At 48.6% G+C, this 14,055-nt stretch overlaps 1 protein-coding gene across 8 annotated transcripts in view; it reads right to left on the reverse strand.

Moving 5' to 3' along the window:
* Window positions 1-14,055, reverse strand: part of FGD5 (FYVE, RhoGEF and PH domain containing 5) — a 122,172-nt gene that overhangs the window by 36,766 nt on the left and 71,351 nt on the right. For all 8 annotated transcript variants that reach the window (XR_003796583.1, XM_029241995.1, XM_029241994.1 and 5 more), the window contains exons 4-5: window positions 13,075-13,133; window positions 12,932-12,962 (exon numbers count right to left, since the gene is read on the reverse strand). Coding sequence is in view for 7 of the 8 variants with exons in the window: in XM_029241995.1 (XP_029097828.1) it covers window positions 12,932-12,962; window positions 13,075-13,133 (90 nt within the window). In the remaining variant the exon portion in view is untranslated. The remainder of the gene's footprint in view (window positions 1-12,931; window positions 12,963-13,074; window positions 13,134-14,055) is intronic.

The raw sequence follows: 14,055 nt of genomic DNA on the forward strand, positions 1-14,055 counted from the left end.
GAGGCATGCGGGATCTTAGTTCCCCAACCAGGGATCGGACCTGTGCCCCTTGCAGTGGAAAGACACAGAACCTTAATCACCGGATCGCCAGGGAAGTCCCTTGAATTATTTTAAAATAAAAGGCTAAGAATAATTTTAAAAGTAAATAAGATGAGAAAGAATAAAATGCTTAGGAATAAAGTTAACAAAAGAGGCATAGAACATGTACTCTGAAAACAACAAAACATCACTGAAAGAAACTAAAGAAGACCTAAGTAAATGGAAAGATGTCGCATGTTCACAACTTAATATTGTTAACAGGTCAGCACTCCCGAGTTGAAAGACAGATTCACATCAACCCCTATCAAGACCCAAGTTGCCTTTTTTACAGAAATTGACAAGCTGACCCTAAAATTCATATGGAGATGCAATAGCCCAAACAACCTTAAAAAAAGAACAAAGTTGGAAGACTCACACTTCCTGATTTCAAAACTTCCTATGTGGCTATAAGAATCAAGACTGTGTGGTAATGATGGAAGGACAGACATTTATATTAAAGGAATAGAAATAAACCCTCACATTTACGGTCAATTGATTTTTGACAAGGGTGCCAAGAAAATTCCATGGAAAAATAGTCTTTTCAACAAATGGTGCTGAGATATTTGAATATCCATATGCAAAAGAATGAATTTGGATTCCTTCTTTAGATCATACACAAAAATTAACTCAAAATCAAAGATTAAAGGTAAGAGCTAATACTATACGGGACTTCCCTGGAGGTCCAGCTGTTAAGACTTCACCGTCCAGTACAAGGGGGTGGGTTCGATCCCTGGTCGGGGAGCTAAGATCCCACATGCCTTGTGGCCAAAAAACCAAAAAACATAAAACAAGCAGTACTGTAACAAATTCAATAAAGACTTTAAAAATGGTCCACATCAAAAAAATCTTTAAAAAAAAGAGATAATACTATAAAACTCTTTAAAAAATGAGAGTAAATCTTTGTGATTTGGGGCTAGGCAAAACTTTCTTACCTATGACACCAAAAGCACAAGCAAGGAAAGAAAAAATAGATCAATTAGAGTTCATCAAAATTTAAAACTTTTATGCTTCAAAGGATACTATCAAGAGAGTGAAAAGACAACCTACAGAATAGGAGGATATATTTGCAAATCATGTATCTGATAAGGGACTTGTATACAGAATTACAATAAAAAGACAACCTATTGAAAGGTGGGCAAAGGATTTGAAAAGACATTTCTCCAAACAATATATACAAATGACCAAAAAGCACATGAAAGGATGCCTAACATCATTAGTCGTCAGGGAAATGCAAAATCAAAGCCACAATGAGATACCATTTTGCACCCACCAGGATGGTTATAATTAAAAAGACATATAACAACAAGTGCTGCAAGGAAGTGGAGAAATTGGAACCATCATACTACAATGGTGGGAATGTAAAATGGTGCAGCTAACTTTGGAAAACAGTCTGGCAGTTCCTCAAAAGGTTCAAGAAAGGTTACCATATGATCCAGCATACACCCCGAAGTATATACCCAAGAGAATGGAAAACGTGTTCATGCAGGAGTCTGCACATGGATGTTCACAGCAGCATTTTCATAACAGTCAAAAAGTGGAAAGAACCCAAATGTCCATCAACTGACGAATGGATAAACAAAAATATGGTATATCCACTCAATGAAATTTTACTTAGCCATGAAAAGGAATGAGTCAATGACACACACTACAACATGGATGAACCTTGAAAACATTATGGTAGATGACAGAAGCCAGTGTCAAAAGACCAAAAATTGTATGATTCCGTCTATATAAGATGTCCAGAATAGGCAAATCTATAGAGACAGAACTGGACTGGTGGGTGCCTAGGGCTGAGGGGGGTGATAACTCAGGGGTATGGAGTTTCTTTGGGGTGATGAGAACGTGCTAAAATTGACTGTGGTGATGACTGTATAACTCTGAATATATTAAAAAGTATTGAATTTTATGCTTTAAACAGATGAATTATATGGTTATGAGATTTATATCTGAATTAAGCTGTTGAAAAAATTGAATAGGGAAGCCACAGACTGGGAGACTATTCACAGTACACATATCTGAAAATGGACTTGTGTCCAGGATACTTAAATAACTCCTACAAATCAAAAAGAAAAAGACAGACAACCCAATTAAAAAAGTAAGCCTAGGACATTTTTCAAAAGAGGATTTCCAAATGGCTAGTAAACAGAGGAAAGATACTCAATTTCATTAATCATCAGGGAAATGCAAATTAAAATCGCATGAGAAACCACTACATGATCAGCAGAATGGCCATGAGTGAAAGGACAGACAGTGCGGGTATGGCGGCCAGTGCGTGGAGAAAGCGCTAGTCCTACACATCGGGAGTCGGGGTATATATTGCTTCGACCACGCTGTAAACCTATTTGGCAGCTTCTAATAAAGCCAAATCTATGCTCACCCTATGACCCGACAATTCTACTCCTAGGTAAATACTGAGGAGAAATGAGTTCCCTAGAACATTCAGAGCAGCTTCGTAATAGCCTCAACTGGAAACAACCCAAACGATCTTTAACAGGAGGATAGATAGACCAACTGTGGGAGATCCATACGAAAGAACACTGATACACGGAAAACTGGTATGTATCTCACATTACGTTGAGCTAAAAAAAGCCAGAGACAAAAGGAATACACAATTCATGATTCCATTCAGATGAGGTTCAGGAACAGGCTAAACCAACTGAATGTGATGGAAAGTAAAATCGTGGTACCCTCTGGGGGGATGACGTCGACTAGGGCAGGGCACAAGGTACCTTCTGGGACGATGGGGATGGTCTACCTGGGTGGTGGTTACAAGTGTGCACACAGGCATGTATTAAAAATTTGACCCCCACCCTTGAGATGTGTGCACTTACCTGTAGGTAAGTTACAAGACAGTTTTTAAAAAAGCAAAACAGTTCTCTGAGGCCCCTGGGGGAGTGAGGACACGCAAGAGCTCCCCACTGCTTTCACGCTCCTCCAAACCCCTCGCGGCCTCTCCTGCCCTCACAGCCAAGTTAGTCTGCTTGGCCGGTCGCTGACGGCCCTTCAGGAGCTGGCCGCGCTGGTCTCTGCAGCTGACGCTCATTCCTTTACACCAGTGGGGCTCCAAGCAGAGTGTGCGTCCAAATCTCCTGCCCGGCTTATTCAAACCCAGCTTGCTGGACCCCAGCCCCAGAGTTTCCATTCAGCAGGTCGGGCGAGGGGTTGGATAGTTTAACATTTCTTCCACGTTCCCTGATGTCGCTGCTGCTGCTGGTCCCGGGGCCACACTTTGAGAACTGCTGCTTTATAAGAATCCTCTTTCCCAGCCTCTGTGTGTTTATTCTGTGCCTCCAGCATCTGATCCATATCTTGCTCATCTTTCTTTCTTTCTTTAATAGACCTTTATTGGAGTATAATTCCTTCACAATACTGTGTTAGTTTCGGTTATACAAAGCTGCTTTCAAACGCCACCTCCATCATGAGGCCTTCCTGGGTTACTTCAGCAATCAGTCTAAGGGACTCTCAAGTGTCCTAGGGCCTCCAGAAATCCGGGGTCACAGCCTGAAGGGAGCCACCCCGATCTCAGAATGTCTCTGAAGTCTCATATTTTAGCTTAAAAATGAATGCGTATTTTACATTATTCTCCAAAATATACCCAATTTAATTAATTTAAAATTTCACATCTAGAGCAAAGTGGAGGCTCTTAATAAATGTGCCGTGTTTATCCCGTGGCCTCAACTATGCCCCAGGCACCTACTGCATACCCGGGGCGGTGTAACCTGTATCCCAGCCCGAAAAGTAATGGCTTTACAAGGTTTTGCATTGTCAGGCTATTTACCTGCTCTGCATGTTTCTATTATCTTCCCTCCAATTAAGCAGAGAGCAGGTTGTGTCTACCCATTTTTGTTTCACCCTTGGATTGACCCGGCTTTGTTCACAACTGTGCTGAACAAAGCAAAATGTTTGCTACTTTCCCACTAGGTTCTCCATTTCAGGTGCAAATTCCAATAAACTGGGGAGCGTTTCCATTGGTTTCCATGACCAGGCTGCACTCCAGACCAATTAAACACAAATCTCTAAGGGTGGAACCCAAGCATCCATACTTTTTTAAAGCTGCCAGGCCTGTGCTGAGGGAACTTACAGGATTACCCATCTGTGTGTCTCAAATGTTAGCACTGCCTGGAGGGTTCTGAAAACACAGATGGCCAGGCCCCACCCCCAGAGTTTCTGACTTAGCAGATCTGAGGTTCTGAGGTGGGATCTAAGACTATGAATTTCCCACAAGTTCCCAGGTGATGCTGATGCTGCTGGTTCGGGGACCACACTTTGAGAACCACTGATGTAGATGAGTCTTTCTCACACTGTACTCCGTGGAGACCCAGGGCCAAGGAAGGTGGAGTCAGAGCCGACTTTGGCCTCCACCTGCCTCTGAACAAAAGTGCCTCCACTTTCATCCACTCTTCATACTGGCATTCTGAATGAAATTCCTTTGAAAACAAGCTTCCATGGCTAAAAATGTCTGAGTCCCATCAGCCATCTCAGGGTGAGGCATCAAGGAGAAAGAGACTTTCCAAGGTCACACAGCAATTTCTTTTCCTGAACTGAATGAAAATACAGAGGGAAGAGCCACACGCCTAGCACAGGAAACTCCTCTACTGAGATGCCCCCAACAGCTACCAAATTCGTACCTCCCAAAATGGGGAGCTCACCAACGCCCCTGGCACTTCAGGGGGAAAGCGAGCACATTTTCTCACACGCAACTAAAATCTGCTTCTCTCTGCTTCTCCCAAAGATCAATGTGCTCTCTCTGCCAGCAAAGACTGAGAAACAGAACCCCCCCAACCCCCGCCAACTTGATTAAAAATTATTTCTTAGTGGGCAGGGGCTGCAAAAATAAGTAAGAGACAGCCTCGTTCCTGCCCCTGAAAAACAGAAAATCTTCCTGGCTATACATCAACTTCCCCAGCATGAGGCCGTCTGGGGGCTTAGTCTGGGTTAAACTTGTGGTCCTCCAGCATCGCCCCCTCCCACCAAACCCACCAGACCAACCTTCCCTACAACTCCCTCACTACATCTGCCCTGCTCGAGTCCTCAGGGCTCCCAAATTCCTATGTCTCCTTTTTGAAACACGACACATCCTGGCATTCAGGCCCTGCCTGAAGACCAGCTCTCCAGACTCTTCCTGTACACCCTACACTCCCCAAGCCCTCCCATCTGTGCACTTGTTTCTGTGGCTCCTACCTGCCAAAAGGCCTGTTTCTACTTCCTGTCCATCCATGTCCATCTCAACACCTCCTCTTCCAGGAAGCCTTCCTTGACTTCATTCCTCCGGCTCACACTGACTCCTCCCTCCTCGGGCTCCTTGCCACCTTACTGGACTGTTCCACAGTTATTTGTCTCCTCCCCCTTCTCAGGGCTCTGGAGTCAAACAGCCCTGGCTCCACTTCTCACTGGCTGTGTGACTTTGGGTAAGTCACTCACCTTCTCTGGGACTCAGTTCTGGACCCATCCAACCATGTGAGAAATATTTACTGAGCACAAACTATATGCAACTAAATGAGCTAACGTATGTAAACTGCTAAGCACACATAGGAGCTCAACAAATGCTCTATGGCTGGGTGAGAAAAGAGGGGACTGGGGGGCCAAACTGACAGCACACCAATTTAGGTAAATAAACTCAGAAAGTTGCCGAAAAGTCCCTCTAGATCCTCTGTTTGCCCCAGTCATGTCAGCACCGAGGCCGCAGCCAAATTAAACTCCTACGTGCTGATAAGGAAGGGCTTCTGAATGACTCTCCTCTTTCTCCGAGCAGTCTGAGAAGTCGGGCTGTGTCCTGGGGTGCTCCTTACGCCCCTGACATCCTTTCCAGCGGTTACCACCGCTGAGAAGAGCAGGCGGTGCTGTCAGTGGGAGGGGCACAGGAAGGATCCATGAGCCTCTCCCTGCCCTTCTGTACCGTGTCTGCCTAATACCCCTCCCAAAGTCCTTTCGCCCCTTCATAAAAGCCTGCCGGTTGGCAGGCTCCCCCACTCCAGGGCACCTCCTTCCTCCCAGGGTCCCTGAGAGCCCTCTCCTGACACTGCACCCTCCCTCGGGGAAATCTGAGCCTCTCCTGGAGCTTCAGTTAACTTCTCTACGCTTGACCGCTTCTGGTGCACATCCCGCACCCAGCTGACCACTAGCACGTCCTTCCCCAAGACCCCCTCCCTCGACTTAACCCATCATCTGCCCCCAAGCCTAGCCTGACCCCCTCCAGCACTTGCTGTCTTAGCGAGTCAGCAAGTCAGCAAGCCAGAAATCTGGGGTCAGCCTGGAGCCTGCCCTCCCCCTCCCACACTCGACGGCCCATCAGTCCCAGGCACACAGTCCTCAAATCTGCCTGCAGCACCGCAGCCCACTCTCACTCTTGCTAGAATCACCCAACGGCCTCCCACGGACCTTCAGCGGATCAAACCCAAACCCCAAGCATGCCTCGCGGGCTCTCCGGGCTCTGCCACGGCTGTGCTGGCCTCAGCGCTCACCGCTCTCTTACTCACAACGCTACAGCCAGGCTGAACTTCTTTCCGTTCCCAATCACACCATTCTCCAGCTGGCCTCTGGGCCTTTGTACATGCTGATCCCTTTGCCAGGTGCAAGCCTTCCTCACTGCTCCCCACCCAGCTAACTTATCCCCATCCTTCAAGTCTCAGCTTAGACACGTTTCCTCTGGGAATCCTTCTTGGACCCCCAGAGGCCTGGGGCGGGTACCTCCCCTGAGCCCCTGCAGTCTTTGGGTGCCCCCCACCACTGTATTAATACTGTTTCCTTCATGCACACTTCCCTCCTGGACTGTCAGTTCCTGGAGGGCAGGGCCCTCCCGCTTGTCATTCCTCCATAAGTCCCCCGTACCCACCCCACAGGAGGTTACTCAGGAAATAATTTTGATTGAAGAAATGGTAAGACTGTTTGGAAGAACTGACCCCGCCATCATTTATTCATCAGGCATTTACTGAGCACCGACAGCATCCCAGGCATCACAAACCACTGGGGATGAGATCTGACAAGCGCTTTGCCCTCAAGCAGCTCCAAGTCTAGTGAGAGAGGCAGACAATAAGCAAGCACCTAAAAGCCCTGAAATGCACGAAGCGAAGCAGACAGAACTGAAGGGAGACATGGAGGACTCAACACCCACAGGTGGAGACTTCAACATCCCACTCTCCGGGAGGGATGGAAGACGAGACAGAGAATCACAGGGGGCAGCAGACTTGAAGAGCGCTACCATCACCCTGACCTCAGTGACATCTACAGAACACCCCCACACACATCCTTTTCAAGTACACACGGAACATTCTCCAGGATATACTATATGTCAGGCCATAAAACAAGTCTCAATAAATTTAAAAGGGCTGAAACCACACAAAGCACATTCTCCAACCACAACGGAATTAGAAATCAGAAGCAGAAGGAAACGGGGGAAATTCACAAATATGTGGACACTAAATAATTTTAAATAACCCATGGGTCAAAGAAGAAAGCACAAAGGGAATTACAAAGTATGTGAAACTGAATGAAAATAAAAACACAACATAACAAGTAAACAAACATAAATTCGATCATTTCAGATAGTAAAAGGTGCAGTAAAGAAAAGAAAATGAAGCAGGAGGGAGCACAGAAGACAGGAGAGCTGCGGTTCCTTGCCCTCTCTGCATCCCACCCTTGTCACGGCCTCATCGCAGGGGAGAGCACATCCCTGTCCCTTGCCTCTGGGCCTGGCCATGACACTTGCTCTGTCCAAAGCCACGTGGGAAGAAGCGACGATGCGCCAGTTGTGAGCGTGAATTTTAGGAGCCCTCTGGTGTTTCTACTTGCTCTCCTACCATCACCCTGGGAATAGCCTCCCCCGAGGAACCTGCTGTACCTTCAGACTGGGCCCCAGAATAAACACACAAGAAATACAGCTGCTGACTTGAACCCAACTTTGACCAAATGACTCCCAGTTGACCCAGTTTCCCTTGCAACTAGGAGTGCCAAATGAGATGAAAGCAGAAGTTGTCCAGCGAGGCTTTCAGGAAATTGGTCTCAAGTAGACTAACTCAGCCAGGAGCATAACCTTTTGATTCCCCCCATTTCCTTCTTCCTGCCTGGGACACAGATGTGATGGCTAGAATACAGCAGCCATCCTGTATTCATGATACTCCTCCCACTGAATGGTGAAGACTATGTTCCCTCCCCTTGAGCGAAGGTGGACTTTTGTGACTGTCTCAGCTAACAGAGTGTGGTAGTAGTGGTGCTACTTTTATGACCTGGCTTTGTCCAAGGCTACATCATAGAAATGTCACGTACTTCCTCCTGGCTCCCTCTTGGCACACTCATTCTTGGAATCTAACCACCACGCTGTGAGGAAGCCAAAACCTGCCCAGGCAGAGAGACTACCAGTAAGTGTTCTGGCCGCCAGCCCAGCGGGGGTCCCAGACAATAGCCAGCACCGAGCAGCAGCAGCTGGTGTGAAGGCACCTCTGGTTGATTCCAGCCCCTGGTCATCAAGTCACTCCTTGATTTTAGTCTTCTCCAGACATCATGGAGGACAGACACACTCTCCCCACCTTGCCCTGTCCGAATTCCTGGCCCGGAAAATCTGTGAACATCATAACATGGTTGTTTTATGCCACTAAGTTTTGGGCACCACCTTTGAGAAGGTGACACTTGAACTGAGACCAGAATGAGAAGGAAGAACTTGGCTGTGAGAAGAGCAGGGGCAGGACATGCCAGTGGAGGAAGGGACAAGTGCAAAACCCATGCAATGTGACTGCGTTTGTAGCACCTGAAGGACAACAAGAAGGCCAGTGAGGCTGGGGTGCAGGAAGGAGAAAGTGGTCAGAGGAAAGGTCGCAGACGTGGATGAGGATCAGACCGCATAGGGCCTCTTGGGTGAGGAACCTCCTCCTGGGGTCTCAGATGGTGACAGCTTCCACAGTCACCTCTCCCAGTCAGCAGACTGGCTTATGCACAGGCCTACAATGCTTCGGCCCAAAGGAGGGACCCATGGTAGGAATTTTCTGCAACTGCTAGTGACACGGAGCAGGACCCTATGGTCCTTGCCCACCCCCTACCCCACGTCCTCAGTCTGCCTTTTGTCTGTGGAAAAATTTTGGCCAAAGAATAAGTTTAATCAGAGAACTGAGAAAATGCAGAAACAAATGAAAACAGTCAAAGGAGACCAAATAATAATAGTTTAGTCATTAAACATAGTCAAGGACCTTTAGTTCCTTTAGCTCCTTAAGGGCTATAGATAATATCCTGAGCCATATCCTGTGAGCTGTCTTATAGATACTAAAACGCCCACCAGGTGGAAGAAGTGAACTACATCATGACCAGACTGTAGCCATGACATAAGCTGCCACAATTCCAAAAACTGGCCTCAAAGAGATGGAAACAAACCGAACCTGGAACTGAAGATTAACTGTACCTAATACAATCAAGATGCTGCTGGTCAGACCGCTGAAGACCAATTTCAAGATGACTGTCAGAGCTGACTGTGCTGTTTCTGCGTGTAGCCCCCTCCCTGTGTCTATAAAAGCTCTTGCCCCCAACTGTCAGTGGTGGGGAGTCGGCCTTTGGATAGTCGTCCGCACTGTGCCACTGCCCACCCCAGTTGCCACCATCCAAAATAAAGCAAACTGTCCACCAACGCGGCCTCTTTATTGGCTTTTGAGTGGCGAGCAGCCAGACCGCACTTTTGGTTACAGTAGGAGAGGGATTTGTTTTAGATGACAAAACAAGAGAATTAAAGGTGTCTAAGGGCCACACCAGTTTAAAATCTCCAATGACTCATTATATGCGGAAAAGCAGGAGCCTTCTAGCTTGGCATTTTAGGTACATCTCAGTTTGGTCCTAACCTTGGTTTTGGACCCATCACTTGACCCACATGGAAACCTGCCTTTCCAAACGTATCCATGTTCTAACGACGTGTGATGGTGCCCTGTTCTCCACACATATCACGTTCCTTTAGGCCTGTGAGTGTTCTTATGCTGACGACCTGCCTCCTCTACCACCTTGGCCTGGTGGCTCCCTCAAAGTCCATGTCAGTGGCACCTCTTCTGCCAACTTTCCTGGATACCCCAAAGGGGAATAAGCCTCTCTGCCCCCCATGCTCGTGCAGACTTTTGCACAAATTATACTTAGCACAGAGTAGCACAACTGTTCACATATATAGTTCTCCTCCCCACCTCCAACCTTTCCCTCAACAGAAAAAGGAGACCTACTCAAGGGCAGGTTGGGGGCCTTTTCCCTCTTTGGGGATCCAAGGCCTATCTCAGTGTCTACGGTGTTGTAAACATCCTGTGATGTTCTGTCCAGAAGGAACGGGTAAGTCAGACAGATGGATGGATGGATGGATGGATGGATGGATGAACGGATGAACGGACAAATGGATGAATGGGTGGACAGGGAGTTTGATGAATGAATGGCTGGCTGGATGGACACATCATTAGGTGCATGGACAGATGGAAGGACAGATGAGTGGGTGAAAGCCTGGCTAGATGAGTGGATGAGAAATTGATCATACACACAGGTGGGCAGGTGGATGAATACATTTATGACTGGGTTCAAGGAAGGATAGAGCAAGTCTTTAAACCAGAAGTCAGCAAAGTTTCCTGTAAAGACGTGATAAGTATTTCAGGCTTTGTGAGCCACATATGGTCTCAGTCATATACTCTTCTTTGCCTTTTTTTTCACAACTGTTTAAAATATGTAAAATCCATTCTTAGTTAATAGGCTGTAGAAAAACAAGATCTTGACCATGAGAATGCACTTCTGAATGACCAGAAATTTTATGAATCCCTGAGGTAGCGCTATCTACCATTCGACAAACACAAAGTTGAATCCCTAACACAGAAGGCCAGAGGCTATCCCTGTCGCCCTCTCAACAAAAGCACGATGGAGTCGAGGACTGTTCTAGCTGGGGAGGTTTGAAATGCACAGTTGGGCCCTTCCCACCACCGGGCAGCCTTGGAATTTCAAAAGCAGCGGATCTCCACAGAGAAATTCTGAGAGTACCTGCCAACCTTAGCAATCAGACACAGACCCAGGGAGGGGAGTGGTGGAGAACGTCCCAAAGTCTGTGCTCTCCTTTGGACTAGTGTCCCTGGCTAGGACATGGAGTCACATTGAGGCATTTCTGCCACTTCTATCCCCATAAGCACTAACATCACAATGTAGCTCCAGGCCACAATTTCCCACAACTAGCTTCTGAATTGTGATTTTTTTTTTTATGTGCTCTTTTTTTCCCCTCCTCAGGATATTATTATGGATTACCAGCGGCTTCAGCATCTTTCCAACTGGCAGGAAGCAGTGCAAACAGAGATGGAGGTTTCCCAGTTAGAACCCTCTTAACAAAGTCATAAAACAAAAAGGCGCAGCCCCTCTGTCAAGCTGCCAGCTCAGAAGCAAGGGAGAAGCATTACAAAAGGGAGAGTGATGCTTCCTGCCGTGCTGGGGCCCGCTGCGCTTCACACCTGACGGCTTTTGGGTTTAATCACCCACACGAAGTTCTCAGCCTGAAGGGCAAAAACGAGGGGCTGGGAGTGCAGGGCCAGAGCAGTGCTCTATCCCCCCTCTCCCGGGGACCTGGGTGCCTCTGTTCACATGGCAACATGACACCAGGGTGATGTCACCGAGAGGGACCTCAGCAGGATTCGACCAAAGACCTGGCTTGGTGCTGGTGCTCCGCTGCCGGCAGGAAGGCCCCTGCCCCGAAGAGCTCCAAAGGCGGAGGGGACACGTGACTAACACAGGACGGCAGCGCAGGAGTCAGGAGACCTGGGGCTTCCTCCTGGCTCAGCCACCGAGGGGCACTGGCCTTTGCATCACCACCGACAAAACGCTCAGGATGGACATTCCCAGCTCTGACATTCTTGGAAAGACACAAAGACGAATCAAAGCAGCACGGGACCAGGTGCCAGCCTACGAGGAGACTGCAGATGGCTTAGAGAGCCCAGCCGAGCAGGGAGCGGTCACGAGGGCCTTTATGGGACAGATGCCCTCACTTCCCACATCTTTGCTGCACCCTCTTCCCTTGCCCTTCCTTATGACTCAGCCCCAAAGTCACCCCCTCCGGGAAGCCTGCCTAGATTCCCTGAGGTTGTCAGTCACTCCCTTTTGCTCTGGATAATTACTCATTCACCAATCTGTCTCCTTCGCTGGCCAGATTGCCCCTGCAGAAGGGACCTGTCTGATCCGACTTTCCATCCCCAGCTCTTGTCACACAGCAAGTGTCCAAAAGACATTCACTGAACTGAATTGAACTGACTGCACAGGGAGACCTTCCAGGCAGTCTGGCAGGTTGTGAAGGGTGGCAGTGCCAGAAATCCAGGCAGTCCCCAGTCTGGCCTCTTTTCCTCTGAAAATCCAGAGGATTCCCCTGACCCCACCGGCTCAGGTGTTACTGTCCCAGTACCAAGGTGACTGAGAAAGCCTCTTGATACCCCAGCTGCCTGGTCCTTGTGCAAACACATCACCTTCTCCACACAGACCTAAACATACAATGAGCGCACACACCTGTACACACACACACGCACATGCATGTCCCCACCCCACACACCTGAACTTGCACACACACAGCTACGACCCAGAACTACATCTGTCCTCCTCCTGTCTTCTTCAATGAGAGGGTCGAGGAGACCGCAAACATCCTTCCAGAAACCTCAGCACGTCCCCTATGTACCCTCCACCGAGGCAGAGGGTAGCTCCATGGAAAGAGTGTGCTCTTCGCCCCCTGAAGCACACGAAGCAGGAGACAGACTTCCCTGAAAAGTTTCGGTGAACAGATGCCTCTGCTTGTGGAAAGCACCTCTGCCTCCTCATTGCTTTTCTGCCCCTTATATCACAGCCTTGTAAAAGGGCGATTCGTTTTGGACAATTAAAGTGATTAACTCACCAGATGTAGGTGCTGGAGCATCTCCACGTATCTGCAGGGGGAAAGAGGTTTGAGTGTGCATTAATTCTCATTCTGTAGAAGCCGGGCAGGGGTGATGTTCTGTTAACAAGCTCAAGGCCACAGGCAGCTGCTTGGGGACTCACGCTTTCTCTGAAGACAGCAGTTCCTGTGCTATGACGTGGGCTCTGGACTGTCCGTCCACCTGTGGGAGGAAACAGAGCCATCAGGAGGGACGGTACCCATGGGGGCAGCAGAAGGGGAATCCCAGCTCCACAAGCATCAGTCAGGTTTATAGAAGGACCGTCACGCTGCCGGAGGTGAATTCCACAGGCTTCTCAGGCCACCCCGGCACTCACTACCTGTGTGATCTTCAGCCTCGCCGCACCCCGGCTGCCTCATCTGTAATGTGGACATTAACAGCATCGAGTGCTCAGCCCAGTGCCTGCTGCGGCCTGCATGCTCGGCCGCCCTCACACCCACGCAGACTCTGCCCACAGCCCGGCAGGTTTTGAACAACCTGCGGTTCTCTGTGCCAAGCGAGCTCTCTCTTCTTGCTTTTTTACATGCTGTCACCTCAGTGTACTCTTCCTTTCTCTGCCTGGCCACCTCCCAGTTATCCTTGGAGACTTAGCCATGATGTCTATCACTTCCTCCGAGGAGCACTCCTGATCCCCTCCCTGAACAGCTGGATTAGGTGTCCTTTCTGGGCAGCCCCCTCTCAGGACACCGATTACATCTCCCCCTGCAGGCAGGCACCGGGAAGTGCACCTCTGCAGGACAGTGCCCAGCCTGGGGTTGGTCCTCTTTTGTTACTGAAAGAATGAATGAGTGAATGAATGAATGTTCATACCACTTGGGAAGCACTGACTCTCCTGGCTAACCTCAGAAGGTGAGCCATTTAACCCATCTGAACCCCAGCCTCCGCACCTGTGAGATTCGACAATAACTGAGATTTTGTCTATAAACAGGAAGGATGAGTGGGGGCCGAGGCAGAGGCCCGGGCCTTCTGCCACGAGCAACCCTTGTGGCCCCAAACCTGCCGGATATCAGACACACCGCGGTGTATCCGGAAGAGCAGAGACACTATGGGGCAGTGAGAGGACAGATGGGGAAAGATACTGGGC

Source organism: Monodon monoceros, unplaced genomic scaffold, assembly GCF_005190385.1.
Source record: "Monodon monoceros isolate NGI ecotype Baffin Bay Population unplaced genomic scaffold, NGI_Narwhal_1 Super_Scaffold_3, whole genome shotgun sequence".
In the NCBI taxonomy this organism is placed as follows: domain Eukaryota; kingdom Metazoa; phylum Chordata; class Mammalia; order Artiodactyla; family Monodontidae; genus Monodon; species Monodon monoceros.